General features: G+C 39.4%; 1 protein-coding gene across 2 annotated transcripts in view; it reads left to right on the top strand.

The window, feature by feature from the left end:
* The first annotated feature begins 6,578 nt into the window (after positions 1–6,578).
* The window catches only part of LOC137975033 (putative RNA-binding protein EEED8.10), a 21,716-nt gene continuing 7,062 nt past the window's right edge, over positions 6,579–21,232 (top strand). The window contains exons 1-16 of one of the 2 annotated variants that reach the window (XM_068822064.1): positions 6,579–7,037; positions 9,572–9,655; positions 11,118–11,155; positions 11,300–11,334; positions 11,728–11,828; positions 11,930–12,015; positions 14,228–14,323; positions 16,958–17,071; positions 17,989–18,086; positions 18,406–18,446; positions 18,560–18,635; positions 19,014–19,070; positions 19,479–19,589; positions 19,786–19,834; positions 19,952–19,995; positions 20,706–20,785. In XM_068822064.1, the coding sequence (XP_068678165.1) occupies positions 6,676–7,037; positions 9,572–9,655; positions 11,118–11,155; positions 11,300–11,334; positions 11,728–11,828; positions 11,930–12,015; positions 14,228–14,323; positions 16,958–17,071; positions 17,989–18,086; positions 18,406–18,446; positions 18,560–18,635; positions 19,014–19,070; positions 19,479–19,589; positions 19,786–19,834; positions 19,952–19,995; positions 20,706–20,785 (1,472 nt within the window). In that variant the 5' untranslated portion in view covers positions 6,579–6,675. The remainder of the gene's footprint in view (positions 7,038–9,571; positions 9,656–11,117; positions 11,156–11,299; positions 11,335–11,727; positions 11,829–11,929; positions 12,016–14,227; positions 14,324–16,957; positions 17,072–17,988; positions 18,087–18,405; positions 18,447–18,559; positions 18,636–19,013; positions 19,071–19,478; positions 19,590–19,785; positions 19,835–19,951; positions 19,996–20,705; positions 20,786–21,232) is intronic. The other variant, XM_068822065.1, reaches the window with a different exon arrangement.

Genomic DNA, 21,232 nt, shown 5'->3' with positions numbered 1-21,232 from the left:
ATATCTCTTACAAGCCATCCTTGACGCGCTTGCCTTGCTCTTCCTTTAGAAGCTTGAACCGCTTGAGGTGCTTTGCCTTCTTGAGATGCTTTACTTTAGATGCTTTGTCTGCTTGGCTTGCTTGTTCTTGGGGTGCAGGGATGGCGCAGCGGTGAGAGCACTTACCTCCCACCTATGTGGCCCGGGTTCGATTCCCAGACTCGACGCCATATGTGGGTTGAGTTTGTTGGTTCTCTACTCTGCACCGAGAGGTTTTCTCCGGGTACTCCGGTTTCCCCTCTCCTCAAAAACCAACATTTGACTTGATTTGCGTTCATTGTTAATTTCAGTTTAAAGTGTCCCCAATTAGTGTTCCATCACTAGAACGACTAGACACTTAAATAAAGTTACTTTCCTTTTGCTTTCCTTTGCCCGCTTGAGGTGCTTTGTTTTCTCTGAGGTGTCTTGCCTGCTTGCGTTGCTTTGCTTCCTCAGTTGAAGTGCTTTCCCAGCTTGAGGTGCTTTGACTGCTTGAGGTGCTTTGCCCGCTTGACTGAGGTGCTTTGCTTGCTTGAAGTGCCTGATTGCGGTGCTTTGCTCGCTTGAGATGCTTTGCCTGCTTGAAGTTCTTGACTGCGTTGCTTTTGCTTACTTGCAATTGATGTTAATAGTTCTTGTTAAGGACGGTGCCTACTAATTCAAATGCATTTTTGCGCGGTTTACGGAGGAAAAGCAGATCTCAACAAGTGTTATTGAAATCCAGAAAGAAAATTGGGGTAACCACGTACTTTTCAAAGATGATTAATCAACAATATTTGTAAAAAGCTGTGAACTACAAAGCAATGTATGGCGTTCTTTTCCAACTGGAAGCCTAATGAACATTGAAAAATGCGCTATTACCTCCAATTTTTTTTGGATATCAAGATCACTTGCAAAGTTCTGCTTTCTCCGCATAGTTTTGAACCGGTTGACCTTTTCAAAAATGTCCATCAGATCGTAAGAGAGCTTCATTTTGTTTTCCCTGGGTGCAATTATTTTTCTCGAAGTTTCTGCAAAAGTAACAAGCACCCTCTTCTTCTCTTTCGGCTGTGACAAGGCGTTACTTACTGAGGGTTTTTGTTTTTTTGTAAACCCCATAGATTTCACTGTATGGGAGTCAAATAAAGCGTGAGTGTCTGCGTTTTGTAGTTTTGAGGCGAGCATTTCTACGAAACAAAGACCCCATCGATTTTGTTTTTCTTGGATTCGGACAATGCGTTTAATAAACCAGCCGTCCTTACCTTTGTAGTTTGTCGCGAATTAGTGGGTTTTTAAATAGCTCTTAGGTTATGCCGGGGTCTTAGCTCTTAGGTCTTCCTTTTTGGACGCAACGAGTCTAAGTGCGAAGAACATATGAATGAAAACTAATTTTCATAAGAAAAACTTTGTACTTACACTCGCGTTGAAGAAGAGACAGACATGAACTCGGAAACAGCCTAATCTCCGCTGGGATGTTAACAATTCACTGTACCAATAATTATCTCGGATAGTCGAAACAGAACTTGCCGATGTCAAAACGTTTCTAGTTACGGAAATTAAATAAGTTCCTTCAAGTTAAAAAAAAAAAGCTCTGTTGGTGAAGATAACGCTTTAGTGCTATGAATGAAATGTTGTTACTGTATTGTTATCCCGCTCGCTGCATGAACTTTAATTTTAGCGGTAACACATTTTCGAGGGGCATTTAATTTTTTTCCAATCCGGCATTTGTAGATCTTGTGTTATCGCAAAGGACGGAACATTGTTTCCCTTCTGCAATGTTTCTTGCGGCTCGAAAAAAGGGAAACATCGCGAGAAATAAAGTTTTTGTGTCACTGTGACATTGTTTCCTCGTTTGGTTGGGCATAAAAGATACATCAATTAATCCAGCCGATTCAATCGTGCTATCCATTTGAAGCGTATACAAGCAAATCCTAACATATACGAGCAAGCCATTAAATCCGATTGGCCTGGAAGAGAAAAACTTCTTCGATGGGATTACAGTATCACCTCATCTGCTATGCTGCAACTGAGTTTTCTTTAGTTCGCCGAAAGGTTTGATGTTTGCCTTACTGATATTCGACCAAATCGCTCCAACTCCTAGTAACTCCCGTTATAAGATCGTCGCTCTCCCACAATAGACCGCATTATCCTCTTCAAACGCCATGTTTGAACGAATTAATTTAATTAAAACTTGGAAAGAAAAATCTGTCAAACAATCTTTTACGTTAGAAGTGTCAATATAGAAGATAATCCTCAGGAATTTATTCACATTGAAATACTGCAAGTAACTGGGCGGCACTTCCTTCCCTTTTATTGCCCCCGCAGGGGTAAAACCCGAGGAGGCAACCCAGAGGTCCCCGCGTAAAAGGGTAAATGTATAAATTGGAAGATATCGTAGAGGAAATCAATCTCGATCTCCTCAACCGGGCGCGTAAGGTGGTATTGGTATTGCTTCGAGTGGTTTTCAATTGAGTCTCGAAAGTAATTAGCGAATTCCTTTGGTTTATGATTACCTCACTCAGTGATTGGTTCAAAGTTCTCTCGCCACTTTTTCAGCCTATCAGAAGTGAAACCAAAACCAATCGTGGTTCGCACGTGCACATTTTCCCGCGCTTTGTGTCGGCTACGTGTAATTACTTCGGGTTTTGATTGGTTTACTGGATTGTCTCCGTCCTTTTTGATTGGCCAAAGTAATTACTTTGGTTTTGGTTTTCTGACTCTCAATTGAAAATCGCTCTAAACGGGCGTGCAAGTGGTATTGGCCTGTGATTGTCCTACTCGACACGATCGAGGTGTTTTAGGAGTCACGACTGAAGTAAAAACTCGCAAGAAGAACCAAAGTGCTGTTCGGGTTAGCGATTGAAAAAATCAAACATTGAAGCAGATCTGATGCAAATCGAGTTTCCTGGCTCAGAAATTGATTTTGTCCGGACACAAATCAGAAACAAGGGCGACGATTTGTCAGAAGCAAATCGGAAACAGGGGCGACAGGTTCAGCATATAATTCGTAATCGTATCTCAACTGCCTTTCATACAATCTTGGGCGGGGGCAGATGTAGTGAAAGCTATTTCTAGTTTACATATTTACAATGGACGGTGTAGAGAAAGCTCTACTGCACGCCCCTTACTTGAAAATGAAAGTGTTACTAATTTACTCTAAGAGAAAATACAAGATGAAACAGTACATTTCCTGAGGGGTTGGAGAAGATGCAATAAAGTTACGGATATTCTATTTACAAAGTTGCGTAGAATCTTATTTACAAGACAATGAAAACTGATATGGTGAACAAACATCATAAAAACAAGGGAACAGGGCGGTGAGAAACTCCACACGGGCGTCGGAAAACCCAACCATACAAGGCCAAACATCCGGGAGTAAGGCCCAGCACCGCATTCCCTCAAAGTATGAATTGCGAGATTAAAAAAGAACACTCGAAAGGAGACTTGTTCTATTTTACACAATACACACTTTCGGCCCCACGTCTCGATAAAATCCCGCGGGGGGGGGGGGGGGGGTATAAGAAGTGCGCCGCGAGGGTGCGCGTGGAGATACCAGGCAAATTCTTGCTATCACCACAGGGTACTGAAATCCTGTTTTGGTTGCTAAGGACATCTGACTCGTTACGGGTGATGACAACTCTCGAACAAGCGCTAAATTAGGGAAAATATTGCTTTTATCAAATCAAATTTTGGTTTTTGAGGAGAGGAGAAAACCGGAGTACCCGGAGAAAAACCTCTCGGTGCAGAGTAGAGAACCAACAAACTCAACCCACATATGACGCCGAGTCCTGGGAATCGAACCCGGGCCACTTTGGAAACGCATTGGTTTGCGTTAACTTGTTAATTTCAATTTACAGTGTCCCCGATTAGTGCTCTACAGTGCTAGAAGATTAGACACTTAAATAAAGTTCCTTTCCTTTCCTTTCCTTTTATAAAGTAGGAACTAGGACATTGAACCGTTGACGCTATCGACAAAATTAGTCATTTTTCTTCTTCTTTATTCTTCCAAGCTGCCAGGCTAAATCTTCTAAATAAACGACGGGATGATTTATCTGTGTCCTATGCGAGAGGACTAGACATGATCCTTACGTTACATTTTGGCCCGTAGAATCAACTGAAATGCCAATTCCTTGTACAAACCAGCATTCTTTTTGGTATCGTATATATCGGAGCGCCAGAACATTTACGCATGCGCTGACGAAATGTTTGAACAACAGAGGAAAAGGGATAGTAGCGGTACCTCTAGACATCACGCCTGAGCGTCGTACTTTGACGATTAAGCCCAAGATTTCGACCCGCGTGCCCGGGACACGGTTGGGCCCTCGCTGCTTCCAGATACCTACCCCCGGTAAGCGGTGAGGGAGAGATTTCGATTGCCTTATCCCCGGTTTCTGTAGGATGAAGCGACTAGGAGTATTTCTACTCCCCCCTGGATGGGATGCTAGTCCATCGCAAGGTTACCCCCAGCATTTCGCTGGTACCCATTTATACACCTGGGTGTATAAAGAGAGGCAACGAGGGAGTAAAGTGTCTTGCCCAAGAACACAACACAATGTCCCCGGCCAGGTCCCGAACCCGGACCATTCGCTCCGAAGTAGAGCACACTAACCATGAGGCCACCGCGCCTCCCAATGGCTTTAATATTGATCGAGAAAGTCATTGCATCTTTCATATGGAACGCACTGGAGTCGCAGATTACAGAGAGTACGCACGCGCATTGCTAAAGGCAACATACACACATACATACATAAACTTTATTTCATCTCGAATTTCAGATTAGCTACAAGAGCTAATATCTTCGAGACGTTACATTTAAAGCTAAATTATGTGACATACACGGATACATCACTAAATATATAATATTTACAGATACGTTAAAAAGAAAAGCGGCGATACAAAAATGAGGCTCTGGATTCTCCTTTTTAAAAATCCTGTAAACTCAGTGGTACGGATAAAATCAGGTAGCGCATTCTACAACTTAGCTGATAAGTAAGAAAGAAAATTTAGACCTTTACTGGTTGTTCTATAATTTCCGCGAATATCACAAGAAGAACATATTTTTCATACAAGCAGGAAAATCGTTAAAAAACCGTGACACCTTTATACAGTAATATGACAAAATTTTTTAATGCGCTTATTGCATAGAGATGTAGAGTTGACTTTAGTGAGAAGACCGTCGTAAGAGGACAGTTAATCTGAAAATATAAATCTAACTATTGTCTTATTTAGCGCTGCTAGTTTATCAGTGTTGCGCCAGCCACAAAAATACCAGACAGAGAAGCAATAATAAAAAAATGGTAAATTAAACGCTTTGTAAACCTTAAGCAATGTGTCCCTATGTATTAGGTTCCGAACGCGCACCAAAACGTCAAGTAGATTATTAATCTTTTTGCACACATTTGATATATGACCAGATAAATCCAGATTATTGTCTTTTTGAATTTCCATTCCAAAGATCGCTAATGTATCCTTTACAGGGAATGAAAAGTTATAGCCAGTATCACCAAGCTCTAGACCCTGGTTTTTGTTCTCTTCCACTAATATCTCATTCATTCTTCAATCCCGCCATTCCGACCAAAATTTTCCCTTAATCCCGAAATCCCGAACGTTTTTATCGGCCAATCCCGGTCCCGGTCATGACGTCACAGCATGATGTCCAAACCTCGTCGTCAATTACAACTACAGTTGATTTAGTAATAGCAGGGCTGCTATCACTTTTTTGTTAGGTTGAAATGAAAGTTTAATCTTTGTCAGTTGATTCCGATGTGGAATTATAACCGTGGGAACATTTTATCCAGGAATATTTGACTGAATTTGTTCAATGTTTTGACTTTCCACAGAAGTTGTGCCCACAAAAATTGAATTTCTGTTCTTTCCCTTCTCATAAAAAAAGAGCCACACAATCAAGAATATCATGTAAAGCCGCAAACAGCGATGATGGTGTCGTCTGCAGACTATAATTCTAGCTTATTGGCTACAGCATATTTTCGTCGTTGTCAACGGCGAAAGTTGAGTTCATTTTAATTTTTTCCCGTCAGAAATCCCGGATCTCGGGGCTTCAAAGTGACGGTTTCCCGGATCCCGCTTAGTGATAATGCTAAATACCGCGTCCCATCCACAATTGCAATCCCGAATCCCGTTTCCATCTTTCTTCAAAATCCCGCATCCCGAGCCCCAAAGAACTTTGTTTTTTCCCTCCTATTGTGTTGTGTTCACGGTGCCTCTCTCTCCACCCAGGTGTATAAATGGGTACCGGCGAGAATGCTGCGATGGACTTGCATCCCATCCAGGGGGAGTAGAAATACTCCTAGTCTGTTCATGTTACGGAAACCGGAGATATTAAAGCGCCGGCCTGATGGGCCTTCCTAGGCTCGTAACGGAGACTTTTAACTACTACAGGTACTACACGAACTACACATACTTCATCTACGTATTACATGTACTACACTTACCTACACCTACTACATGTATTGCAGCTTTTTAGCGGGTAAGCCCACATGTGTCCCCATACATGACGCAACTTTGGCTCATACCCCAACGAGTGGCTGATGCGGTGGGTTCAAAAGAATTCTCCGTATATGAAGTACCCGCCATCTTTTTCTGATGTTTCACACTCATCGATACAAGTGTTTTCCCGAGCATCCGAGACTTCACTAAGACGAGCGTCTTTGCACGCAGATGAGTAGACGTTCTCCAAACTTGGACAAACTCAGAGCGCTTCACAGGCAGGAATGTAACAAGGGTCTGTTTGCCGCATTAGCAGATGACAGTACTAGTGTTCACGCGGAAAAACCTGTCACATTTGTCCAAAACAGTAACTGTCTCAATAGTGGAATAAGCCCTTTACAATCTACAGATTTAATACAAAAAGCTGAGGAATTTTGTCGCCAAACTCGAATAGTTGCAAATAAGTGTAAGGTGTTTGTTGGCAACGTGAGTTATAAGGTAAAATCAAGGCAATTGAAAGAATTTTTCAACTCCTTTGGAAAAGTGATTTACGCCGAAGTCATAACGGATCGTAAAACGAAACGTTCTCGAGGGTGAGTGGGTCGATTATGTGAAGTCTTGGATTACTGACATAATAGATAATTGGATTATTATTATTATTATTATTATTATTATTATTATTATTATTATTATTATTATTATTATTCAAAAGGGCTGTCAGGTGCCATGTTAAAAAAAAAAAGCTGGTGCCGTAACTTTCTTATCATTATTTATTTAGCACTTGCACCTTGTCTTATATTTTAACACTAACACATGCACATTTGTACATCTGCAGTGATGGGTTATGCCTTTTGCAGATCACTTACAGTGGTCCTAAGAGAAAACAAAACCAATGTTTTATGCAAAATTCGGAGGGACAAAAAAGAGTATTATGGTTTTTTTCCACAGTGGCCTATTAAAATAGCCTATTTCCGAGTTACTGCATGCCTCAGTTTCAAGGCGAGTCCTTTCAAGGCGAGTCCTGGTGCACAACCATTCAAATGGAAATGAGTTGCGTATTCTTATGTGAATCAAACTCATTTCCCTTTCTATAGACTAAACTATTATAGAGTGTAATGGGAAGTGCTAGTTTTCTACCCATACCCATTTTCAACGTTTGAGAAAACGTAACCCGTCCCTTTCCATAGTTGAATACCAAGACTCACTTCGAAACTGAGACAAGCAGTAACTCGCAAATGGTCCATTAGATTATTTAGATTGATATGCGTGGAGATAGGGGAGATTGTGAGGAGAAGGGGTGGTGGCGCAGTGGTGATAGCACTCGCCTCCCACCAGTGTGGCTCAGGATCAATTCCCAGACTTGACGTCATATGTGGGTTGAGCTTGTTGGTTGTCCTCTCTGCTCTGAGAGGTTTTTCTCCGGGTACTCTGGTTTCCCCACTTCACAAAAACCAACATTTGATTTGATTTGATTTGAGTTAATTTCATTAGTGTCCCCAATTAGTGCTCTAGTGCTAAATCCATGGACACGTAAATAAAGTTGTTATTATTATAATTGTGAGAATGGTTGTCAATTGAGTGTCGAAAGTAATTAGCGAATTGCTTTGGTTTATGATTACTTCACTCAGTGATTGGTTCAAAGATCCCACATCACTTTTTCAACCAATCAGAAGTGAAACCAAAACCAATCGTGGCTCGCGCGTGCACATTTTCCTGCACTTTGTGTTTTGAATTTTGATTGGTTTACCAGATTGTCTCCATCCGTTTTGATTGGCCAAAGTAATTACTTTGGTTTTGGTTTTACGACACTCGATTGACACTCTATTATATAAAGACGCATCTTTTCAGAGCTACTTATTATTAATTTTTTGTGTATTATCTTTTTATGCATTTTAAGTTTTTTCTTTTGTATAGTTTTTAATTTGTGATTGTTAAGCGATATAGAGCTTTCTGTATATATTGCGATATAAATAAAGTTGTTATTATTATTATTATAATAGATAATTAAATTATTGATACAATAGAGAGGATATTTAAAAATTATTCTATGAGGGCGTGCTGGATATGAAGTGATAGATAACCATGAGGTCAACTTGGCTGGATTAGCTTGAAGGACATCTCAGTGATTAGACCAGACAAACAAAAAATACAGACAGGAGTCAGGCTATTTGCCAGGTGCTGGTTCTTTCACTTACCGGTAGATGCCACATTGAGGGAAAGTGACCGTGCCAGAATGTCAAGTATATCAGGATTTGCATTTCCTCAACAATCCTGAATTTTTGGATTTGCTTAATGTAGGGGACCAACCCACTGACACCTCAAAGCCACCAACACCTCATGCCCTGGAACACCTGCAGTTTGATGAGTAAAATTGTCTGGTGTAAGACAGAGTAAAATCTGTTAATTCTCTGTTAATTCCAGTCGGGGGTCAATAGGTTAAAAATAAAGGAAATCATTCTGTCACTATATCGATCTTTTCGCCCAAACCTGCCGAGAAGGGGTGGGGTGCCCCTTCTCGGCAGGTTTGGGCAGGAAATGACATTTTAGACTAACCTAGGGAAAAGCATTGAAATTTTTCAAACTGAGAGGATCAATCCCCTTCAATATGCCAATCCTGCCCTCAACCTATCCTTCAAACCTTGTAGTTAAATATTAACCCATTCACACCTAAATTGCTTGACAAGAGGTGAGTAAAATTGTCTGGCATTCATCATCATCATTTATCCATTCTCCAAGTGGAGAATTGGGCTGTAGGCTCTCTGCCTCCAGGCTGTTCTGTCCTCCGCAGCCGATGCTGCTGCTGCCCATGTTCCTAAACCGTTCTCTTTCATCTCTCTTTCGATAGTCCTTCTCCAAGTCTCACGCGGTCTACCCCTTTTCCGTTTGGCTTCAGGCACCCATGTTAGAGCAATTCGTGGATGTGAGCAATGGTCCATTCTGAGGACATGGCCCAACCACGTCCATCTCCTCCTTACCACTTGCTTACTTATTGTCTGGCATTAGCCAGAGTAAAATCTATTAGTCTCATTTTCAGTTGGGGAGGGTACATAGGTACACTTGTAAGTAGAATGATTATTGTGGAGTGTTAATATTATATCATCAAAAGTAACTTTTTCATCTCTTCTAGGTTTGGATTTGTCACATTCAGCAATGAATGGGATGCAGAGAGAGCCAAGAAATCTTCAGATGAAGAACGAACATTAGAAGAAAGGTGACGAAGCTGACTTGCATTGCTTTGATTTACTTCAGTTTTGTGTATTTTTAAAAATGTTATCACGATCTCTAAGAATTCTTCTAAATTTAGCAAGGTTAATGGCTGGGAGGTCAGTAGACTCTACTAGTCTGTGGATGAAATCCTAACATCAGGCTAATTTTAATCTGCGTCTTTCTCACAGCTTCAAAAATCCTAGAGCCTTTGACTTCTCAAGCCTTCTTATATATATATGGGTCCACACATTGTTGTATATATTTATTATATAGCAAGACATTTTCAGGCTAAATGGAACTCTTACTGGTTGGGTTTTGGTCGGGATTTTACAGTATGGACCATTACCGTGGAAATGGCCCATTTCTGTATTTTTCTCTCTGCCGGAAAATTCAAGTCGAGCAAAACACAAAACGTTTTAAAAAGACGGATGTTCCTTTTTTTCATCACAATAGCACAATAATAGCTTGCTGAACTTATTTTTACATTTAAAAGATTACTGTTCAAAATTCGCTGATGGAAGACGAAGATTCACAGACATTCACCAAGCAGAGAACTGTCTGATCGTTCAAATAATCAAGGCCATAAAATAAACATCTTGCTAACCGCACTTGCTCGGGATGTTACTGGGGAATATTGGGCCCCGGTCGTTTTTGTATCGACCTCACTATACTCTGTCTGTACTGCCACAACCTCGGGCCAATATTCCCCGGCATGGCCCTTGCACTCAGTTGGTAAGAGGTTATATGCATAGTTATATATATGATTATGATAATGATAATGATAATGATAATGATAATGATAATGATAATGATAATAATAAATACATGTCTTTGTTTATCATGAGATTAAAACTACATATCTTAATACTTATGTTACATATTTGAAATCATAATAAAGTGTAGTGCCGGTATTACTTCACATGTGAAGATCGTATTTATAAGGGGGTGGATACTAAGTGAGGTAATTTCATATTGTGTAGTTTTTTGTTATTACATTACATTGTTATTACATTACTGCTGCTGTGGGCTGAGCCCACATAGCACCACCACTGTTGCCTTGCAGGTCTCTCGACACTGTATCTTTCCAGTGCATGCGTTGCCTGCCTGGGCGACGGTGCCCTTGTGGTTCCCAGTGGAGCAATTGGCGGGGCAAGCGAGTTTGGTGCATATGGGTGTCCGAGCCATGTAAGACGTTTGTGTAATGTAATATGATGTAATGTCAAATTAGCCTCATTTTAGGATTTCAACCACAGACTAGCAGAGTCTACTGACCTCCCAGCTGTTAACCTTGCTAAATTTAGAAGAATTCTGAGAGATCATGATAACATTTTTAAAAATATAGACATTATTTTTATAACATTTTTTTGCCAAGCTTCCTGAGATTTTTCATTAAGAGGTCAAGCTGCATAATGCCTTAACAGGGAAATCACTTCTCCTTATAATTTACATTTATATTTTCTTGGTAGAGTCATGAAAGTCTGCGCACCAGAGAGAAAAAAATCAGGTTTGTTGCAGGCTTCATGTATGATTGAAGGTATACAATTTATGGAAAAAAGTAAATACCGGTATACTTACAATCTAATAAATTATTTATTTCAGCTTCTCTGGCGACCTAATGTGTGTCACAATATTATTTTTTGTACTTCAGGAAGGAAAGTATTTGGCCAAGAAACCAGTTTGGAGGTAAGTTGAATTTACTTCCCTAGAAGATTTTACAATTTCTGCGAATTGTAGATGTTGCAATACGTGAAGAAATTGTTACATTTCCCCTCTGTTGAATTGGGTCAATGTATTTAATAAAATTCAATGTTATTATTATTGATGCTGTAAATAGGAGAATCATCATGTAAAATTTTATTAATGAAAACAAAAGCTATTGGTTTCATACTAAACTTTTGTTCAAGTGTGTTTTTTTTGTCTTTCTTGATTTTGACTCTGGTTTCACTCTCCTCTTTTCGTTATTCCTATTTTTGTTTACAAATATGACTTTGTCACAGGAAATATAGCTATTAGTATTATTGATGATGGCCTCATGGTAAAGAAAAGGACCTCTCTCTCTCTCGTTTTATGTGTTAGAAGGCTCTGGAATCCTATACTTATAATGGAGGAAAGGAGGAAAGAGATGTCGCAATGGAAGATGAGTGTCACAGCAGTGACAGCAAGACACTTGATACTGAGTAAGAACATGTATCAAAATATTCGTATCCTCATTCCTGTAAGTTAGATAGCTTTCATTGAATGTGTGTTGTTTATTTTTTTCCTTTTTTATTCTTCATAGGCCAGCAATATTTCAGCTTAATGAGTATACCATGCTTCACATTTTCCTGTATTTACCTGCAAAGGATAGGGTATGCATTGAAAGGGGTAGGTAGAAACCAGAATATTTACAGCAATAATAATATCACTGGAGCGAGTTTCAATTGAGTGTCGTAAAACCAAAACCAAAGTCAAATCAAAAAGGATGCAGACAATCCAGTAAACCAATCAAAACTCAAAGTAATCACACATAGCTGACACACATCATGGGAAAATGTGCTCGCGCAAGCAATGATTAGTTTTGGTTTCACTTCTGATTGGTTGAAAAAATGGCGCGAGATCTTTCAACCAATCACCGAGTGAAGTAAATGCAAAACCAAAGCAATTTGCTAATTACTTTTGACACTCAATTGTATACCGCTCTATACAGTCTCTATTGGTACTGGTACATGACTGTTTTTCTCTTTGTGCTCTTGTTTTCGCCTTGGCTGCTTGTTCCGCCATGATTTTCCATTTTTCTCAATTTTTTGCTTCTGAAAGATGAAAAGCGTTGGAACTTTCTTAGATATTGTGTCTAATGTCCTGTTCACACCAAACCTTAACCATGTTTTAAAGATGTTTAGTCAAACACGATTTCAAAGAGTTTTCTTTTTAAATCTTGTATACTGAGTTTTGTCAACAACACATTTAACACATATCAAAGCATTACCGGTATTAAAACCCACCTGAATCTCATCTGAAAGCCAGTCCTACATTTTTCTGTGACAAATTTTACTTTTGTTTAATCCAGGTTAATTAAACATGTCTTGTTGGTGCGAATGAGGTATTAGTTTATGATTACAAAGTTTGTTTATTATTGTTAAGTATTTTTTAATGTAATCTTGCGGGGAGAAAGATTGAGCAATCACTCTTGACGTCACTGTGAAATGAGAGAAAAATGTATTTCAACAATAATATTATTAAGACCATCAGTGTCCCTGTAAATAGCTGATGACTGTATGGTGGCTCAGTTGATTGAGCATCGGGATTTCATTCAGGGTGGAAACCCCGGGTAGACTAACACTCAGAGCCCGGCTGTTCAAAAGCCGTTTAATGCTAATCCCAGATTAAAAATTTAACCAAGGAGTGTATTTCTCTACTTCAAAAAAATTGTTCAGCATTGATATGTGGCAAAATTTTACATTAGAAGAAGAGTCAATCTTGAAAAACAAAAATAAGCAAGATAAACTTTTACTGAAAAGTTGAAAAAATGAAAACAAAGTTTAGGCTAATCCTGGATTAAGTTAATCGGCTTTCGAACAATCAGGCCCAGGATCTGGGTATTTAGCTTGTCATCGCTTTGAATGGTTTCGTAACTGAGCAGAAAGTGCTGCTGCTGTTTTAATTTCATCAGCAAATGGTCAGATTTTTGAGCCTTCTTGGATAAGGACTTTAAACTGTACACCTGTCTCACAACCCTTCCTGTTTATCAACCCCGTGGGATCTTAAAGAACTCACATAGTGGTGATGTGGTCATGAAGTAAGGGGCAGACCCCCGGTGTTGAGGATTGGCCTTCTTTCACATTCATGTATGGGTTGGGTGGGTGGGTGAGATCAAAATAACATGGACTGCTATCTTCTGTCAGATGGGCCTTTACAGTTTGACGCCCAATCTCACCCCAGAGAAAGAATAATAAATAATTCATTATTATCATTATCATTATTATTGCAGTTATAAACTACCATGAGACTGTATGCACTATGTGATGAGGCTAAATGCAATTTAATTCTGAGAGTTAACAACTAGGAGCCACCGTGGTCAGTTGTTGTCAGCAGTTTTGTTATAATCGTGCATGCGTTGTATTCCTTGTGCTTTGAGTTGTAGAGCTTGTTTATCTGTGTGACGGAAAGTAGGAGTACTTTGTGTGGAGCGTTTAGTGGTGTTTACCCTCCCCTCTACTTTCCACTGTTTCAGTATGACGGGTGCCTATCTGCTCTGCTGCATGGGGGCTCATGGCTGGGTTGTCAGTTTTTTGGCAGCCATGGGTGTACAGTATCCATCTGGAGGTAGCTGCCAATAGTGGAAGCTCCAGGATGTCTCAGGCACCCAACCTCCACTGAGTGATGCAGTAATGTTGTTAACTGTTTATAAATCCATTTGCATTACTATTGCCGTAACTACTGTCTGTGTTAACTTCACAGGCCTGCTCTTTCAAGCAACTCAGGTTACCAAATTAATCTTTTCATTCAGCTCAGAAACAATGTAATCTTTTTGATGACCCCTGTGATGCATTTGCAATATATTTGAAATTTGCAATAACAATTTTGTGTCTTACCGTAGTTTGTAGGAGATGGAGAGTGCTAGCCATTAAGTCATGGCATCATACCAACCATCTTGACTTTCAAGGAGCTTTTGCTTCGTTCAGAGGTCTTGGAGGTAAGTTTTATCTTTGGCCAACCCCATACATAGCAAAAAGGCTGAACCATGAACTACCCAGATCAACTCCAGCAAGTAGTCAGTAGGGGATTTTAACCCATCCAATCTCCAAAATTTAATGATGTCTAATGCCCTCCGGCGCATTGGCCTCATGGTTAGTGAACTCGCATCCCGAGCGAGTGGTCCGGGTTCGGGCCCTGACCGGGGACATTGTGTTGTGTTCTTGGGTAAGACAATTTACTTTCATGTTGCCTCTCTCCATCCAGGTGTATAAGTGGGTACTGGCAAATTTAATGCAGGGGGTGTTACTGCTTCATGCTACAGAAACCAAGATAAGCTCTGGCCGAATGGGCCACTTGACTTGTAAGCAGACTTTTCTTTACTGCCCTCAGTTATACAGTGAAAATACACCTCTGGGAAGTTGCGCCGGCTAAAGGGGTGATCGACGGCTGAATTTTGGCCGGCGATCAAGTGACCGTGACAATCGCAAAATATTCTCTACAAAGTTTAAAAGTCATTCGATGTGCTAACAAAAAAAATGAACATCTTCCTGTCTAGTACTACGGAATTATCACTAGAATTTTTCGATATTGGAAATGAAATAAAGCATTGTGTTGAGTATGTTTTTGCGTACCGGGTGTTGTGAAACACTGGGAACAATCTTGTTACCAGGTCCCTTTGTTTGATGCTCAGAGCGCGAACCACCTCGATAGAACCTTCAACTGGATGAATTTATTCTTAGCTACAGCCCTGACACCTTATTGAATGGTTTAACGTATAATACAAATGGATATTTTGCGAGTTGAGTAGTATTTTTCTGAGCCCCAAAGGGGCAAGGAAAAATACGAACAATGAGCAACATGTCTTATAATAATTATTTAAACCATTCAATGAGGGATTTATTATTCCACTATTATGCCACTTTCTAGTATTTTGGCTTCTTTCTGCACTGAAGGAGAATCGGATTGATTGCATTATGAGGTGTGTGCAAATGACGAAAACAACACATATGAAACCATTCAAAGCGATGACAAGCTTAATACTCTGGCTTGAACTCTTGCTCTGTCTGTATTTGCTATGTTCTAAACAGGTCTAACTGGGACACTACGATATCATATTTTGCGTGTTCTCTTGACCAAATAAGGTAAAATGATGTAATAGTGGAATAATAATATTCATTAAAATCCTTGTCATCTTTTTGGTCCCTCTACTACGGTATTTGTTTAAAATCTGTCCTTTTCATATTCACATTTCATTTTGTCAACTGTCCAGTCAAAGAGACCACATTACTCCAGAGCTTAAGAACCTGTTCGGTTCGTTGAAAGAACTAAAGTTAAGTTGAGTTGATGTCAGTACATTCTCATTAAAAGCCTTGTCCGGGTTCGGGGCCTGGCCGAGGACATTGTGTTGTGTTCTTGGGCAAGACACTTTACTTTCACGGTGCCTCTCTCCACCCAGGTGTATAAATGGGTACGGGCGTAATGCTGGGGGTAACCCTGCGATGGACTAGCATCCCATCCAGGGGGGAGTATGAATACTCCAAGTCGCTTCATGCTACAGAAACCGGAGATAAGCACCGGCCTCTGATGGGCCTTCTGGCTCGTAAGCAGTGACTTTACTTACTTTACTTACTTTAAGAACCTGTATTGGCTTCCTGTTAGGTCACACATCACTTTAAGATTTTACTCTTAACCTGTAAAATTCTGAATTCCCTCATCAGTTCCTATAAACCAGTTCGTTCTTTACGTTCATCCGATCATTTACTTCTACAAGTTATGAACGTCATGACAGCCACTTATGGTCCAAGAACCTTCTCTTGTTGCGCCCCGAAACTCTGGAATAGTCTGCGTAAATCTTTAAAACAGTCTGAGACTGTAGCTATTTTTAAGAAGAAACTTAAAACATTTTCTTTTTTGTGACTATTTTGATCCTTAGATAGCCTTACAATTTTACTTACCGTAAGTGTTTTTTTAGTTACATTAAAGGGGCGGTTACACAGGGCACTTTTACTGCAGTAAATGACCATTCTACCATGGGAAACTGCATTTATTGCGTGTGACCAACATTTCCCAAGGTAAAGTTCCTGTGGTAAGTTTCTATGGATATGTCAAAAAGATCAGACAAAGCGCCCATGACATTTAATGTGGTAAGTTGGAAGGGTGTTTTGATGCCTGAGGTACATTAGAGCCAATCACAATGCTGATGAAGTAAGTGATAAAATTTCCCGCCAATGAATTGCGTGAGATTTCTTTTTGCCATGGTAATGTTTCTAACGGAGTGACCGCTGGTTTTCATGGTATACTAAAACCCAAGTGTGAGGCACCGCAGGATGATTTACTGTGGGAAATGACATTTACCATGGTGTGTGCAACCGCACCTTATATCTATAAAGTTTTGAGGTGTGGAAATGTTTTTAGCTTCCTGCTCTAAGGGCATTGAGAATTTTAAATGCGCTGACAAATACTTTGTTATTATTATTATTATTATTATTATTATTATTATCATTATCATTATCATTATCATTATCATTATCATTATCATTATCATTATCATTATCATTATCATTATCATTATCATTATCATTATCATTAACTGGATGTGCCATTGATTTGGTGTTGACTTTGTTAATTTCAGGTCTCACTGATGAAGTTCTGTGGTCGATTCTAAGACGAGGCTGTCAAAACCTGAAGTCATTGGATTTGTCTCTTTCACCTCATTTCCTGACAGATTTTGCGGTCCTTTGTATTGGTAAGCATGAGTTCGTTTGCATTGTTGTTGGCAGAGTTTCCCAAAGATTTTGAGTTGTTGGGAACTTTATAAAATCAAACTAGCAGGGGTCAGGTGTGGTGGAGGGGCTGAAAAAGAAGCAGCTAGGGGTGTCTGTCTGAAAGTAGCCAGGAAAAATCCTTGTCTCCTGGGCCTTGATGACAGCCCTAGTGTCAGGCTTCACTCCTGACTAAATTGTACAATGTAGATGAAATAGTCTGTGTTATTAAATTGTTATTGATTTTGGTAAGAATAATTATTATTGTCTTAGATTTTTTTCACAGACAGCAATAGGTAGGGTAACGGTTTTTTTTTTTTCAATTTTGTCCGCGCGCCAAAGGTGCACGTGTGGGGCACCTTGGGTAAGAAAATATGGTAATACAGCTGTGTGAGGAAATTTGGTTTAGTCACCGTACGAGCGTACAATAGTACATACATTCACCCCTCCATGTACCGGATGCCAATGTGACCAGTATCACGTAACCATATCACAGGCTCAAGTTTAGAGCTCATCGAGACAACCATACATGTACTCCAGCTAGTTTACAGCGTACATCTTTGATATTACACGTCCATGTCATGGTCAATTAACACCTGTCAAAACAAGGGATCTGCTGACCAGTATCACATGACCATATGGCAGGGTCAATTTTGGAGCTCATTGAGGTAAGCTATTTTTTCGGAATTGGCCGCAGACCAGGTACTGGATTTTGATTTGATCGCAGCACAGGCTCAAGCCAAGAATAAAGACCTGGGAGCTCCGCTTTTAGGCTTGGCTAAATCTAAATATTATGTATTCTCTTGATGATGTTTTCTTAAAGGAAAAGGATTCCTACATGGTCTAGGGTGTCAGATCTAAATGTATTGAAGAATAAAGTTAGTATTTTTCCCCTCTGTAGCAAAACAGTGCAAGTCGTTGAAAGAACTAAAGTTAAGTGGAGTTGATGTCAGTACATCCTCATTAAAAGCCTTGTCCAAAGGCTGTTTGGACCTGGAGGTACATTAAAGTGAACAGACCTTACTTGCTTGTTCATGTTTTTTTTTTAACAATATAGATCATGTTACAATGTTCAAACTGTCGAGTATTTTACTTCAGGTGGATGAATTCATGCTAGCATTAATTTCACTTTTTGATGAACAGGACAAAGGATCAAAGCTTGAGTATCGTTGCATAATCTGAATTCAATAATATTGGGAAAGCAAAATGCACAAGCTAGCAAGGTCTATTAAAAGATTTATTTAAACTCCCAAAAAGTTTTTAATATTACTGTAATAATAATTGTCTTGTATTGTGATCAAGTTGTTTTCTTTTACAGAAAGTAATTCTTCAAAAGTGCTATAAAGTTGGTGAAAAAGCGTAAGTCCTGCTTCAATGTCTTTAACAGGTATTATGTGCACTATGCTGAAGTCCTTCTTTGATCACAAGCTGCATGTTATTCATCTTATGCCTTAATATTGCTGTCTTACCAGGCTCTGGTGGCTTTTTAAGGAGTGCAAGAAACTTACTCACATCAATTTACAAGGAAACAGACGTCTTAAAGGCCAGGTACATGCAAATTATATTATACAAAATAATAATGCTGTCTCCTTAACTTGTCAAGTTGTAACTTGGTAAAAATTAATTTTGGAAAATGTATAAATGTCTATTGAGAAATCACTTAGAACATTTCTCCCTTTGTTCTTTGCATGGAATTTCACTGTTTTGTTTCAGCTGAAAAGGGCTTCATGAGTTTTTAGTATAATATTGCATTCTGTAAGTGTACTGTACATGTACATGTACTGTGCATGAATTACAGACATGCACAAAAACATGACTTCATTTTAACTTTTTGCAGTTTTATGTCATCATTAGAAGTCATCAGTAAAATAACATGAACAATATTAAATAACTTATTTTGCTTTCAATTTTGATCTCCTCTTACAGTGTTTCTTTATGCTGCCACCAACATGTGTTGAGCTCAATCTGAAAGAATGTAATCAGGTGAATTGTCGATATACATGGTGCCCTTATGTCTTTCTACTTTTGCTAAATCTTGGCATTAGATAGATAATCAGACATTTTCTTGATCTGGTTAGTCAGGTCAATGATAGGTGAACGCAAGAATTTGAATACTCCAAAATCAATGTAACTGGACCTGCAATAATCCTGAGATGACAAGGAGGTTTTTAACAAATCTAGGCAATGATGACCGGAGATAGGGGAAAAAACCGCTAAACCCTCCACACAGAATGCCCTTTCTTCCCGCCAGATTTTTGCTCTGAGTTTTGGCATGCTTTTAACGTTTATGTCTTCTAGTATTCTTGTAAACAGCATAGATGACCTAAGAATTTGCACTATTTGAAATTCTTAATTTTTAAGTAATATTGTTGTTAATATTATTTGTTTCAGCTGACAGATAAGGGAATGGACCATCTTGGCGATAAATGTAAAAACTTGAAAAGCATTGACATCTCGGAGTGCATGATGCTGACAGATGAGGGAATCGTTCAACTCACACAGGTAAGTAATTTTAAAACAATATTATTGTCCGTTTTTGTGACTGACACTGAGCACATGATCTAGAAGGGTATTTGACTTTAATCGTGTTGGGTGCTGTGATTGTGAGAGACTGTTGCCATTGTTATTCATGATCATGTGTGACTACAAGTGCTCTTTGTTGATTGGCTAATGTATGTGTTATCGATCTTTGTTTTAGCATTGTTGTATGATTGAGTCCCTGAAATTTTCACAGGCTGGACATGATGGTAATTTGGTTAATGTTCATGTTATAACAAGAAACTGTTGATGTCAGATCTCTTCCAAGTTATTGTTGCATAATATTAATAATATTATTACTTCTTTACACTTTTATATTGCCTTAGTTACCAGCCAAGGATTACAGAGCATTGGAAATCTAAGACTACTAGTATGTAAATTACTGGTTTGGCGAATCTTAGACGCTTCTTTCCAGTGGGGCTGACCTGAACCGAAATGAAATGAGAACGCAAAAGGGCTAGAGGGAAGGGAGGGGGAAGGCAGGAGCAGAAGAAAAGGAGGCAGGTTTCTCACTCATTCCCTTCACCCCCTTCCCCTTCGCTTGCCATTTGCGTGGCCACTTACATTCAACACTCGAAAGTCATCCCCGGTGGAAAGAAGCTTCTAAAATTCACCAAATCACATGCCACGCAGGCTAGTATGTAAAATGAATCACCTTCAGCTTTAAACTTATGCGGTGATGATGATGGTTTGATGAATATGTAGTTGACCACTTCCCGAGGGACTTTTCAGGGTCAATGAACAACACTTTGTGGGGAACTTTGCCAGACTGGCTTTTATGGCTCAAATGGCAGCCGTGCAGTTTACAATCTTATCTGAATGACATCTTAAGTAGTTTACACAGGTGCTCCCCAGAAAAGAATAAGTGAGAGACCACCACACCAGGGACTATGTTGATTGATCGGCTTGAACTGTGCTTCTTTACTCAGGCTTTTTGTGTACCTGTCAAATAAACACCACAATTTGTTTGGAAGATAGGACACATAGAAATGACAAATTTTGGAATATTGTTAAGACAAAATTAGAATGATACAAAAAAATTCTCTTTAAGACCTACTTTATTTGGTGTACTCTTCACAGAGAGAACTGGATCTTTCCAATAATTCTGTGGTAGATGACTTAGTACTATACAGCATTGGAAGAAACTGTATTCATCTCTGGTAAGTATTTTTCCTTTTGCAGACATTCCTGTAGTCTGTAGCAAGGGTTTACGGATGAGCGAAGTGTAAGTGTTCATATATGACTGCGCAAAACAGAGATGGTCTAATTGTTGGGTGTCGCAGGTAAATTGTGGCGGGTCGGGTATAAATTGTCGTGGGTCTGGTTTTAGTAGTCCTGATTTCAAGATTTTGGAAAGCCAAAATCCTGGATTCAGAAATACAGAAAGTATCCTAGACATCCATAAAAGCTAACCTTAGGCCTAAACAAAAGTTCTTAGCCCTAAGGTTAGCTTTTATGAATATGAATGTGAATATGTACCCGCGACACGCGACAATTTACCCACAACACGCGACAATTAGACAAAACACACAACAACAAAACAACCTCACCCATCTTGGAGCTGCATGTATGTTTGCAAAGAGTTAATGCAGTGTAAATCAGTTTGT

Source organism: Montipora foliosa, chromosome 11 (genome assembly GCF_036669935.1).
Source record: "Montipora foliosa isolate CH-2021 chromosome 11, ASM3666993v2, whole genome shotgun sequence".
NCBI classification, from domain to species: Eukaryota; Metazoa; Cnidaria; class Anthozoa; order Scleractinia; family Acroporidae; genus Montipora; species Montipora foliosa.
This window is presented reverse-complemented; position numbering and strand designations above follow the sequence as displayed.